Below are 13,285 nucleotides of genomic sequence, written 5' to 3'. Positions count from 1 at the left end.
GGCTCTTTTCCACTACTGCTGAATGAGACCCTTGCCATGTCTGATTTCTGGGTACTCTCCTTCTCAGTAGCAATGACAGCAGCAGGTGGCACAGGCATTGTTCCAGTTAGCCCTTATCATTCAACTCTCTGGTTTGGGTCAGAGGTTTACCTTTGCCTTTTTTTTTTTTTTTTTTTTTTTTTTTTTGAGCCTGCAGAGGCGACATCCTTCATGTTGTATCAGTTTGTCTGCTGGAGAATGAAATGCCCAATAAATCTGTCCTCGAGCACCATCTGATGGGGAAAGTCATGTATTGACAGAGGACAACGTTTCTTGCTTTTTCAAGGAAACCGGATCTTCAGCAGTGACTGGGAAACTTGCCAAAGCCACAGACAAATATTTTGTTTCCAGATGGACTCACCAGTACATTCTGGGCAGTATAGATAGTTTAATGCATTTTTGATGAAGAAAGTTCAGTTTTAGGGATAGTGGGAAAATACAGCTCCACTCTGAATTAGGGTTTTAAGGATTTCCCCTTCAGCTCCTGAGAGGCCAATAAATTAAAATAGGATAAGAAAGTAGGTATAACAAGGCCTAGAGGAGATAGACGCCCAGTTACATTTTTTAGGCACATACTTGGAAAAAACCCCAAGAATAATTTGCCGAAAGAGCTAAAATTTTAAGGGCTGTCCTACTTTGTACTAAAATATAATGCAAATTCCACTGAAACCAGTTCAACAAAAGAAAACCTTGCTGCATAACAATTTAAAAATTAGAGAATACCCTTCTGTACTAAAGCCACATAGAAATCACATGGAAAAACAAAGTTAAAATTTTTGCCAAAATAACATGCCTGCTGTTATGAAGGATATCTTGGGCTCTCTGGAAGCAAACACACTGAACCCTGCACCAACTTTTCAAGAGCTGCCAAGTCCACCAATTCCAGACATCAGCTGACACTCCAAGAAATGCTTTAGCTGGTCACCATTTCCAAAATTATCCAAGTTCTGTCAACATCCCCCAGGCCCTGAAGAAAAGATGAAGGATTTTGAAATTGGTTCTGGAATGCTTTTTGTACCACAAGAGCTCTGGTCCAATAAAAATATCCTTGTTAATGTGCATAAATATGGCACCCTAACTGCCACAGGTTTTGTTTCAAACAGTAATTTTTTGCCATAAAAAGGAAAAGAAATTTTAAATACTTCAGCTTACTTCAATTTTCCTCTCTGAGACCTCCTATTTATCAGATATTTGACAGAATGGAAGACTGGTTCTTACTGTGCAGCACATCTCAAAAAATAGTTCCTTGGTGCTGAGATTTAAAATAATTAAAATTTTTGAATTAATTTCTCATTGTAAATTAAAACATAAGTTTTTCAAGACTTCCCTTTAAAATAAGCTGTATACTCTTTCATTTCTACAAGCAGTCTGACCTCCATTCACAATCATTTGATTCTCAAAGTTCAGGCTCCAGTACACTCTTACGAGAGTCATGATCAGCTCTTTGTGAATTAGTCTTCAATAACAGCGCAGGCAAGTCTTGATTTTTCAAATGCCAAAGTGCCAGGCTGTAAAGGATTGTTTACTCAAGGGTATCCTCCAACACCCATAAACAGATTGGCACTGGCATCACCCACAGAGGTTCCCAGCAGCAGGAATGTAATGGCACTACAGAGAACCTGAAGTAATGAGCAAGCCAGATCATAAACAACACTATTCCTATTTTGTTGCTGCATTATCTGCTCGATAATTAACTTGTTCTCAGAAGATGAGAATGGTACTGACCTCTGTGATGGTGCTGCAATGAGTAAGTTCAGAAGAAAGAAAACAACAAGAAATGGAAGTCTGCAGGACTGGTGTATTAGTTTTGCCTGGTAAGGTTTTAGTAGCAGGAGGGATATAGCAGTAGCTTCTCTTGAGAAGCTGACAGAAGCTTTCCCTTTGTCTGACCAAGCCAATGCCAGCTGGCTCTGAGGCAGACCCACTGCTGGCCAAGGCCAAGACAATCAGTGTCTAATAACATTAAAGAAAAAAAAAAGTTATTTTGTAGAAGCAGTTGTGGCCAGACAAGAGAGGAGTGAGAGAAATGACCCTGCAGACACCAAGGTCAGTGCAGGAGGGGAAGAAGTGCTCCAGGCTCTGGAGCAGATTCCCCTGCAGCTGAAGACCACGGTAAGGCAGCTGTGCCCCTGCAGTCCTTGGAGGTCCACAGGGGGTAGATATCCACCTGCAGCCTCTGGAGGATCCCATGTCACAGCAGGTGGATGCCCAAAAGAGGCTGTGACCCCATGGGAAGCCCACACAGGAGCAGGCTTCTGGCAGGACCTGTGGACCCGTGGAGAGAGGACCCCACAGTAGAGCAGGTTTGCTGGCAGGACTTGTGACTCCATGGAGAACTCGCACTGGAACAGTCCTTTCCTGAAGGACTGCACCCTTGGTAAAGGGACCCACACTGGAGTGGTTAGTGAAGAACTGTAGCCTGTGGGAAGGACTCACATTGTAGAAGTCTGTGAAGGACTGTCTCCTGTGGGAGGGACGCCACACTGGAGCAGAGGAAGGACTCTTCTCTCTGAACAGCATCAGAAACAAGGTGCAATGAACTGACCATCTCACTCCTCATCTCCCTGCACTGCAGCAGGGGAGGAGGTAGAGCCCGGGAAGGAGGGAGGGGTGGCAGGAAGGCGTTTTTAAGATTTATTTTACTTCCCATTATCCTGCTCTGATTTTGATTGGTAATAAATTCAATTATCTCCCCAAGTTGGGTCTATTTTTCTCATTACAGTAATCAGTGAGTGATCTCTCCCTGTCCTTAACTCACAAGACTTTTGTTTTATTTTCTCTCCTCTACCCTCTCTGCTTCCAGAGAGGAGCGGCTTTGGTGGGTACCTGGTGTCGAGCAAGGGTCAACCCCCCACAACTGATATTTATAAAGGATCTCTTCAAAAGTACACAGCCTACCCCAACAGGAAAAAAAATCTTACCTTTGCTTCATCATTTAAAAGCAACAAAACCAGTACTTATACACAGCCTCTTCAACATGAACTGATCAAAATTGTCAGAAAAGTCACTTACCAAAGGGAAGGACAAAGACCAAAAAAACCCAAGAAACCAAACCAAAACCCAACCCTTCCTACAAGCCAAAGAAACCGACCCAAAATAAAGTAACAGCAAGCAAGAGAAAAATCTTAATTTGCAGTGGTTTTCTGGCAGAAACTGTTTTCCTTTAGTCCATATTCAGATCTGGTTTGTTACAGTCTTCTACAGAAGATACTACAACTGGATTCAAGAAACAGATGAGTAACTCAGTAGTTTGCCCACTAGACTGGAACCAAAATTAGCTGCAATTGCTCCTTCCTCAACTCAAAATGGGGAATCACATCTCTGTATCTGCAGGAATGTCATTGAATCTTCACTCTCTGAATTTGCACAGTTATGGCAACTAAGAGGCAACACAAGGGATGCAAATGGGGTCTCCAGGCACAAGGAACAGTAGCTTTAAGGACTTAATCTCAAAATTACAGAGTGCTCCATTTTATAATTTTGTTTCTTCTTTTTTATTAACTCCCAACCCACTTATTGGATGAATCCTTGGTTCCTGTGCCCTTTATGACAAATGCAGACAGGTTCAAATGATTTTAACCACAGCTTGAGGAAAAAAAAAAGCATCCTTTTACTTCACATTGACTTGAACACTTCTGTTTTGTGCTGTAGCTTCAGCAGAGGAAGATGGGAAAAAAACAGAGTGACATAATAATATGGAATGTCACTTCATTTTATTTCTAGTCCTTAAAGAAAAAGAAAAAAATATAGTGCAATTCTTCTATACCTGTACAGGAAAGAAACGTTTCTGTGGCACTTCAGGAATAATTTTGCCCTACAAGTAAAAAACTTCTGTAAAATGTGTTACAATATGTCCCCAAGACCACAGGCTTCCACAGATTTTTCAACTCTGAGGCTTCTATAATCTATATTCAGTAGGATATGTATTAGGATAGATGTATACAGAAGTCAGATTAACTCAGTGCAGCAATTCAGAAGGGTAAATGCTATGTTACATCATATAATCAACAAGTATTGGAAAAATTACAAAATCATTCATATATATTAATTTTTGAAGGTTTTTTACAACTCTTTTCCTTAATCCCTTGCTAGAGATGCCAAACAGAATGCCCTTACTTACAGAAGGGAGGTTTTAGGTAAAGAAAAAAAAAAAGAAAATGAAAAGGTGGAAAGAAACAAAACAGGAAATTCAGAGCAATAATATTTTGGGCATCTACCAAGAAAGGCAAGAGAAGATAAGAGATGCCTCAAGTTCCTAGGGAGAAATGAAACACATATTACTGTAATAAAGAACTCTGAGGATATGTACTGAAATCACAGTAGGAATAAGACACTGATTATGTCAATAAATAAAATTAAAACAATTCAGAGTTCCATACATAAATTCCTATGGTGCTGCCACTGGAATCACGGAGGTTTCAGAAAATACTTGAATGCTAATAGGCAGTGGAAAAGGTAAAGAAGAAAATGAAAATAAAAAATACAAGCACCATCCATGACTGACCTGAAGCAGGAAGTGTTAGAACCGATGTGTTCAAGGAGATAACTAAATTGCATAAACTTCCCCCGAACCCAATACTTACATAGTTGACTTTGTATTTTCATCAAGTAATATAATGAAGATCATAGAGAACATTATCAGAACAAAATACATTTTTTCCATGTTTCATATGAAATACAAACAATGGTAACTGGCAAGTAATGAGCTTGAACAGTAAATAGCACAGGAGTGCTACAACTCTGTACAGCTTTGAGAGTAACCTCTCTTCAGTTAAGCCATGCACACAAATGAGGACTAAAATACCAGCAAAACCTTATTTCTCTTGTCACCAAAATGTCACTTATGCCTGAGATGAGACAGGATGCATTAATCTAGATCCGTGAAATACTGCTACATGCTCACAACTTTACAGTCATTTGAGAGAAATAAGAAGGAAATTTATTCTTAAAATGAAGGTAGAAAAATTGCACAGGAAATATAAATAAAGAAATTATGACAAAGTTCCTCAGTAGAAGTTATTACTAAACAGAAGCCACCAGTTCAAATTTCTATAAAACTTAAATTCGGCCTCAGTTTCAGCCTGAATGGCCTTGTATTATTCTAAGATTAGGTCTTCTAGTACATGAAGTTAGCATACACCCAATTCTGTTACTTGGGAAAGACCAGGAGTCAGCAGGGGTTGCATGATTACCCCAAAGTGCCTAACCACTGTCTGCAGAAAGTTTTCTGGACAAAACATGCTACACAAAAATCACATAAGCAAATATCCTGTTATATAAGCTACTGTCATAACAGACAAAAGGAAACAGACCACAGCATAAGAAATTAAGGCCAAACATTTGCAATATCCTTCTGATTAAACAACAAAAAATCACCTTTGATTCACCCTTTTTAAACAATCTTTCAATCTAAACACTGTGTCAAAAATGAGCTACAAGCAGGGTTTGTGCGTTTCTTGACGTTCCTTTTTCCCCTCCAAAAAGGTTAAAAATCCATTAAAAAAATCACAGCCTGTACAATATAGCAACATCTGCCCCTCTTAGAAATGTCCTGGTGGTACCTGTTAGAATAACATCTGTCTAGACTTAACATCCCTGCAGCAGAAATACATATATATACTTGCTTCCACGGGAACATAATGTGCTCTCCTTAAAAATCATGTAATTACTGTACAAGCCTGGCAGGTGAAGATACATCTGGTGCAATCCAAAATTGTGTCTACTGATTTTTTAACTTCACACTTCCACGACTACGGTATTTTTGTTTGTTTGCATTCATTATCACAATAGCAACTAATGCTAGTCCCACGGCTAGACTTGGAGGGCCACAAGGACTGAACTCCTGAGCAATTCCAGAAAGGAGTGGGGCAATAATACGTCCCACTGATGTCACCGACTGTCCAACACCTAGGAGTGTCCCGCTGGCCTCGTTCCCACCAACAGTCAGTTCCAGATCAATGATACAGGTACGGCCTATAGTAGTGGAGAAGGCCAAGAACGTGGAGGACAAAACGACCATCCATATGCTCGGTGCTGATGCATACAGGAGGATCAGCGTGCAGGTAAAAGTGCTGGAGTGCAACAAAAGTCTGTAAGTGTCGTGCCCATAGAGTCTTGTTATTGGTCCGAGCAGACAACCAGCCAGGACTCCAAGTGCACTGCTATAGCTCATTAGGTATCCAGAAAACAAGGGTTTCACCCCAAATCTCTCCTCCAAGGCCAGAGTAAAATTACTATAGTACAGCAGTATAGCAACAGACATCAGGAACCGCACTAAAAATACATCCCACAAATTAGAGCACGCAATTCCTTTAATTTTCTTCAGCACTGTTGCAACTTGGATCCATGGAGACTGGAAAAAACTACTGTTTGTTACAGCTCTAGTAGTTGCTGATTTCAAGTGATGGTCATGATTTGATTTTGCTGAGAAACTGTTTTTTTCTTTGTCTTGGTAATGGTCCCTATTGCTAGTGTTTTCTTCACTCCAGGGTAACATCCAGACAAGACCTATGTAGATGAAGAAATTAGTTGCTTTCATTCAATTGCATCAACTTTACATGGAAGATATTAGTTTGATTGTAACAATTAAAAAAATACTTCAACAATACTTGTCCTTAAAAAATTTGCAAATATTAAGTCTAGTGTTATTCATAGGACTGGTTCAATTTTAAATGCAGTGAAAACAAGAAAGGAAAGCACTGAAATGCCACACTCACACAATACAAACAAATCTAATGGCTAAAGCCAAAACTATGATTTCTAATCTTCATCTTTGGGCACATCAAAAACTCCCATTTGTGTCTGAATGTAAAGGAGACATAGGCAGAACAAAGGAGAAGCACCTGGAGGATAACTGTTTCAAAATTCCCACCCTTCCACACAAGTTCAAATTCAAACAGTAGTATTGGCATACAAAATGCCAATGCCATAGATGATAAACACACTGTGAATTCAAGGTATTACAGATGGCTTAAAAGGACAAAATGAGGAATGAAGGGAACCAAGAGGCAAAATGTGACATACAACTTACCACCATTCAGAAGGAAGATAGAGGCACAGATGAAGGATGTTTGGTAAAAGCCACCTTTGAACTCTGCAAGGTAGCCACCAACAACAGGTCCCAGAATGAAGCCCACACTGGAGGCTGCATTGAAGCGCCCCATCACTAAAGGGCGATCCCTATCTGAGACCAGATCAGACAGCAGGGCCTTAGAGATGGAAAGTGTGTGTTTGAAAATACCTGCAAAAAATATAAACAAATCAATAAACATGTATCTCTTGGTCCAAAAAAGAGACAGATCTATCTCAAGTAACAATGGTCCAAATTTGTATGATTTATATTTTTAAAATTCCATTAATCACAAGTTCTTCAGTGCTGGAGTAAGCAGCTTTGTGGGTGGGGTTTAGATGCCTGGTGGGTTAGGCCTCAACATTTCAAATCATTTTCAGGAAAAAAAATAATGAGAATTCTTTATTTGTAGAGACTTTTCCAATACTCAGGTTCAGTTGGTGCTACTGGGTGATGATGCTATGTGGCTATCCATATACCATTTCTCCCGTAGTAATTCTCAGCCTGAGACTACAGGGAATTTAAACTGCAAAATTCCAAGTGTTTACTCACCTACAGGGACTCTAGAAATAGCAAACAGGAACACTGTGGTGGAATTTCCAAGAAGGAAGTAACCCAGTGCACTGAGAAGAATACAAACAAGCAGGGAATACCGTCTTCCTACTACATCACTCCAGCAGCCCTTTCACAAAGCCAGAAAGAAAGAGTAGTGTTTTTATAACACTAAGCTATGTGCAGTGATCAATCAGTACTTCTGCATTAAACTGAGACAAGACATCAAAGGACTGTCAATGAGAGCCTAATAAGCTTATTACACAACATTCCTAAGTGAAAAATTTGGAAGTCACAAGGAGAGCTCTGCCCTGATGGCAGGCTACCTGCCAAAATTATTATTTCATTTAATGTTGTGTACACAGATTTTTTTAATAAAAAAATAAACCTTTTAAAAAGACAGTCCTGCAACAAATACCACAAAATATTACCAGTAGAAGCCTTCTGGAAATCTTACCATAACCAACCACAAATATATGTTTGCATCACTCAGGCTGCTATGTATTAGACACTTGTTGAAAATCTTAAAAGCAATGATCTTGGCTATGAAGAGTTTGTCATCTGAGCACAGATAGGTAAGAAGTAGTTTGCAGAGGGAAAACCGAAAACTTGCACTTATCATGCTTCTAAATCAGCTTGATTTCCAAGAGGAAATAGTTTTTTTAAGAAAGCAGACAATGGTCTTGCACTTCCAAGAACGTGCCACAAAATTACAGAAGAAAATTATCCCAGGTGTCCTGCATAACAAACCCTGAAACCGTTATTTTATGAGACATTCTCATAATCTGTTATCTTCTCTTCAAAACTAGAAAACTGGTACCAGGGTAATATTAGAATATAAAAAATCAATAGCTAATAGAAAACAAAACCAAACAAATAGCAAAGATGAAACAATTAATTTAGACCATACAGTGAGTTACAAGATAGTGCTCATTAAGCAGGGAAAGCAAACTAAATCACAGGCTATGAAAAGCTGACTCATGAGACTGCTTCCTGGAGAGGCTACTGCACTGAAGGAAACTGCTCTACTAGCACCAACACTAGAGGAGCTAACCCTGTGTAACTGTGACCTGCTCAGTAACGTACCTGAGCCCAAATCTGTATTCTAGCTTTTGTCTAAAAACTATATTCTGTTTGGGCCTGAAAAACCTGGCAATTCCCCATAAACAAAACTGCCATTTCTCATGCAAACTGAAAATTGGTTCCTCCAACCAAAATGCTTGTATGAACACTTTATGCATTTTCAAAATGTCACAAAAATGCTATTATTAACCCCACCCTTTCCCCCTCTACAATCCATAGAAATACCAATATGCTTTGGAATGCAGAGTTAGAACTCACCACAAATGTGCTGGAAAACAGCTGCATTACACCATAGAGAGATCCTAAAACAAACAAAATACCAGTGTTAAAAATTCAGCTTTTTTAAAATGAAAACTGCACAAAATTTTAAATTGTGAAAAAATGAGAAATCATGGGAATAGTTTACTAGAAGAATGGGAAGAGGAAGCAGGACAAACCAAGGGTGGAGATTAGTATTTTATAAAGGAAATAGTTTCAGGGAATGACAAAATAAAAAAGAAAAAAGTGCTGAGAAGTTGTAAAACTATATAAGGCAAAATGATGTTGCTTTGTATGGTATATTAAACAAAACAGATCTTGGCATTTATAATTGCTTTCTCAGAATCAGGAGAGAATTTCCCTACTGGAAAGGACTTTCCACTTGGTGCTTCAGTCTACTACAAGGCATCACAGAATCCCTGAAGAAAACACGGATCCTACTTTCTCATTTTGGAGGCTAGTAGCATTTAGTGACAGAAGAGAAGGAGCAAAGAGAAGCAGAGAGAAACATCTGCTAGACTCTCATTTATAAGAATACACCTCAAGCCCATGTTTTTTTTATAATGTTAAAAATTAAAGCAGGCTGTTGAAATGAAAACATATTTCTGACTAGTTGCTGCTTAAAATAATACTGTCAACTCAGTGTAGAAGCAGAATTATTTCATACAAAGTGTTAAATAAGAAAAGAAAATAATAAAACTGAATAACAGCTCTGGGAATAAAGAAAATATTGTATCACTCCAAACCATAAACAATACCATAAAAGGTACTTTAAAGCCACAGAACCTACCTTAGCACTAAACATTTTAAGATAAAATTCCAAATCTTCAGAATTTATTTGTAAACACTCCTAAAAGTGAATAAATATTTTGCCAAGACAGCTGTAAGGATTTTAATCAAACTGGGAAGTCATGGACATTGGAAAGCTTTGGAGAACCAGCTGCAAAAGTACCATTTGCAAAGTGTAAATAACAATAAAACTACAAGCAACACCTCTGGCTCCCTAAATTCCTAAGCTGTGAATTCTTGGATGCTGGTAAGTAGCCGTACAAATGCTACTGCAAGACTTGTTCTTCCCAATTGTGCTCTTTCCCAAGAATGTGCTTTTGGCCACTGTCAGTGCACGAGTTTGAACAGGTCTCTGGGTCTAACACAGTATGGCTGCCCTTACAGTTTCATGTGGAAATTGTCTTTATTTTTTATTATGCTATTAACAAGGAAAATTGTGTTCCAATGTCCAGTTTACAGTAAGGCAAAATCCAGGCCTTATCTTACTCTTTCATAAATCATGTACTGCAACTCACCTATGATTCCAGCAACTGTATGACTTGCTCCTAGAGATTTGATATGAAGATTCATTAAAGGAACCACCATGCTCACACCAAATAAATCCTGAAAAAAAGGCAGGAAAAGTTTTGGTAACTTTCACAAAGACAATAGCAACCTGGCTTAATAACAGTCAACATCAGAAAAATAAATTTTAAAAAAGTAAATTATCTCCATATCAACACAAGGTTAAAAGAATTTTTTTCATCTTACAAAACACATAAACTGAAAGATAAAGGATTGCCTCACAGAGGAGTTAAACCTATGAAAACATCAATTCTCTTCCCCCAGTCTAGATGCAATCCTTCTGAAGATATATATTTAAACATTAAATATTCCTTTCAATATATTAAACTTTACCTGTTAAACAAGAAAAGTACTTTGTATCAGTGCTTTAAATCCAAAGTGGTCTAATTTCAATCACCTAAACATACTTTTTATTTGTGCAAAAACTGTGTATTTTAAAAAATGGTACTTTCACCCAACTACAATGGAGAAGACGCTACAATAGATCTACACCTACTAACAGACTGCCTTTGTGTATAGCTTAAGAAAGTGACAAGACAGAAAATTCAAAAAATAAAAAAAATAAAGGCAAAGCATAATTGTAAAACATTTTGTAAGAGGAGGGTAAAGGACACTGCCCATCCTGAGAAGTACAAGGATCTCCTACTTGTTCCTTTTGCTTTATTACTTTTTGTTAAGCTCACCACTTTGACCCAGTAGTTCTTTCAGTACTAGTACAATCTGGCACAGCATCCAGTGTCCCTGGGAGATCTATTGGAGCACAATCACCTTTCATCACTGACTACTTGAACTGAACTGGACTACCTCAAGCACTGATGAACTGTAACAATGTGTGTCACTAAGCGAATTCTCACAGTCTGTCATTAATTACTTTTTGATGGCTAAAATTGAGGCTTACAAAGTTAGAACCATTAAATACATTAGCATGAACAAACAGAGCACACCACTTATAAACACCTCCAGCAATACAATCTTAGGTGTCATCTGTGAATCTGAAGAAAGGTTCAGTGACCTCGTCCAAGTCATCAATGGAGACATTAAGAAGTACAAGTCTCAGACTATACCCCGGCAGTACTGGACTGTCACAGGCATGCAGGTAGAGCAAGACCCATCAGCCACTATCTGATGGGTAGTTACGTCTCATTCCACTGTGTAATTCCTTCTCTGGAGTGACAGATACACTGTATTTATTTCTCTGGCTACAGGAAGCTTGCATCACCACATCCTCTAAAAGGACACTCACTTGGTTGATTTTCTTGTGTGCTCCAGCTCAGTGTCAATAAGCTATGTCAGGGCTGGAGAACCCTGAAAAAAGTTTAAAAGTCAGTTAAAAGGAGCAAAGTTCCCTGTGATATTTTCTGCGGGACATAAACCAACCGGGTCGTTTCTATTGCCCATCCTAAAAGTAGGTAAGACAGTTATCCTGTCATTTCACAGTGCAAACTCGTACTCATTCTGTATTCGTTTTCCAAATCGTCACTTTTAATCTCAAATTAATTAAGTGGCACTTTCCTGAGGCTCAGGAATCACTACAGAACATGAACCTTTTAAAAAGTCTGTTCTTTCAACAAGAGACCAGTGTTTTTTTTTTGTTTTTTTTTTTTTTTAAGGAAACAGGAAGCAGCTCTCTTATAAGCACCGAGGCAAGACTCAGCTTTTTGGGTGGTCCGCTATTCCATGGCATTCACAGGACAAAAATCCGACCTGTGTGTCGAACTGCGTGCTGTTTGCACGGTAAAACAGCCCAGCCGCTGCACACCAGCAGCGCTACAAGCCCTGGCTGCAGCGATGCACCCCAGAACCCAGCAGCCACGGCCTGCAAAGGAGCCCATTCCCGTTCCCGGGCGCGGCCGCCCGCCGCAGGCCGCGCGGGGCGGGCCCCAGGGCCGCCGCTTACCAGGAATCCCACCGCGTAGAGGCACCGCACGAAGCGGGCAGACCCGGCCGGGCTCGCCGAGGCCGCCCGGCCGCCGCCACCCTCATCCTCCTCCTCCTCCTCCATGCGGGCGGCGGCGCCGGGCCTGCGCAGTGCCCGCGGCGCGGCGGAAGCGGAGAGGCGGCGGCGGAGAAGGGTCTCGGTGTTGTTTCGTTCGGCACCGTGTCCTTAGTGTGTCCTCTTTTTCCGGCGAAGATGAGGAAGAATAAGGCTCCCTGCCGGCCTCGGGAGCCGTCGGGATCCCTGCCTCACCCTCCCACACACACCTCTGTAGGACTTTGCCCTTCCTGCCTGTTGCGTGTTTGTACGGGCAAAATTTTGCAACACGTCCCCTCGGCGCCTGAGGCCCTGGGGAAGGCAGGAAGAGCCAGGTGGAGCCTAGGGGCTTTGGAAACAAGTATGCCATAGGAGCATGGTAATGGATCCCCTGCACAGTTCTTGTGGTTGCTGTAGAAAGATAGCTTTTTGGCCCTTGCCTCTCCGATCCTACCCATCCATATGGAAAGCGGCCGTGTCCCAGCGCTGCTGCTGTTCCTCGGCCATCTCTCGGGCTCAGCGCAGAGCCTGCATCAAGTGTTTCTGGCAGCAAAGTGTTTTCCTGCCTTGTTACGTGGCTTATGATGGTGGTACTGAGCCAAGGAAGAAGGGCACCCCTCTTTCTGCTTAGCACGTTCACTGCTGTGCTGTGTTTTTGTTAAAAGTCGGGGATAGCTGGAATTGTTGATGACTAGTATGTTATAATGCGTTTGCATCCAAACCAATGAAACTTCATAAATCTCTCAGAAGCACTGGTGGAAATCATTGTCAGGTACAAAATGTGACCACCCATCTTTATGTTGTAGTCAGAGGTTTGCTCTTTTATATAGTTGCTTGGCCAGTAAAACTGCTGGTTTTAATTATTTTAAAAAGGTACAAGGAACAGGAGATGCTTTAGCTTTTTTATTTTTTTTTTAATTATCAGTAAGAAGAAACTTTTGTAAAATGTTGATGACTCT

General features: G+C 40.2%; 1 protein-coding gene across 2 annotated transcripts; it reads right to left on the bottom strand.

Annotated features, from left to right (window-relative positions):
* Window positions 1-3,653: 3,653 nt before the first annotated feature.
* On the bottom strand, window positions 3,654-12,882 carry MFSD9 (major facilitator superfamily domain containing 9). 2 transcript variants are annotated; one of them, XM_041468553.1, is made up of 6 exons: window positions 12,252-12,882; window positions 10,306-10,393; window positions 9,002-9,045; window positions 7,661-7,790; window positions 7,070-7,279; window positions 3,654-6,546 (listed from the first exon to the last, which is right to left on the bottom strand). In XM_041468553.1, exons 1-6 carry the CDS (start codon window positions 12,354-12,356, stop codon window positions 5,759-5,761), a joined length of 1,365 nt encoding a protein of 454 aa, XP_041324487.1. In that variant the 5' UTR covers window positions 12,357-12,882; the 3' UTR covers window positions 3,654-5,758. The 2 variants fall into 2 exon arrangements, with proteins under 2 accessions (XP_041324487.1, XP_041324488.1); XM_041468554.1 differs by lacking the exon at window positions 12,252-12,882 and adding an exon at window positions 11,598-11,942.
* Between the last annotated feature and the right edge of the window lie 403 nt (window positions 12,883-13,285).

This window comes from Pyrgilauda ruficollis, unplaced genomic scaffold, assembly GCF_017590135.1.
Source record: "Pyrgilauda ruficollis isolate IOZ18807 unplaced genomic scaffold, ASM1759013v1 scaffold22, whole genome shotgun sequence".
NCBI classification, from domain to species: domain Eukaryota; kingdom Metazoa; phylum Chordata; class Aves; order Passeriformes; family Passeridae; genus Pyrgilauda; species Pyrgilauda ruficollis.
The sequence above is the reverse complement of the archived record's forward strand: the minus strand, read 5'-3'. Positions and strand labels throughout refer to the sequence as shown.

Bases quoted from the DNA above. Each gene is read 5' to 3' on its own strand.
- MFSD9 (XM_041468553.1), bottom strand. From the start codon at position 12,356: ATGGAGGAGGAGGAGGAGGATGAGGGTGGCGGCGGCCGGGCGGCCTCG. The intron at 9,046-10,305 runs GTGAGTTGCAGT...TGTTTGTTTTAG, and splicing joins TACAGTTGCTGGAATCATAG to GATCTCTCTATGGTGTAATG. The intron at 7,791-9,001 runs GTGAGTTCTAAC...GCTTTGTGAAAG, and splicing joins TGTTTTCCAGCACATTTGTG to GGCTGCTGGAGTGATGTAGT.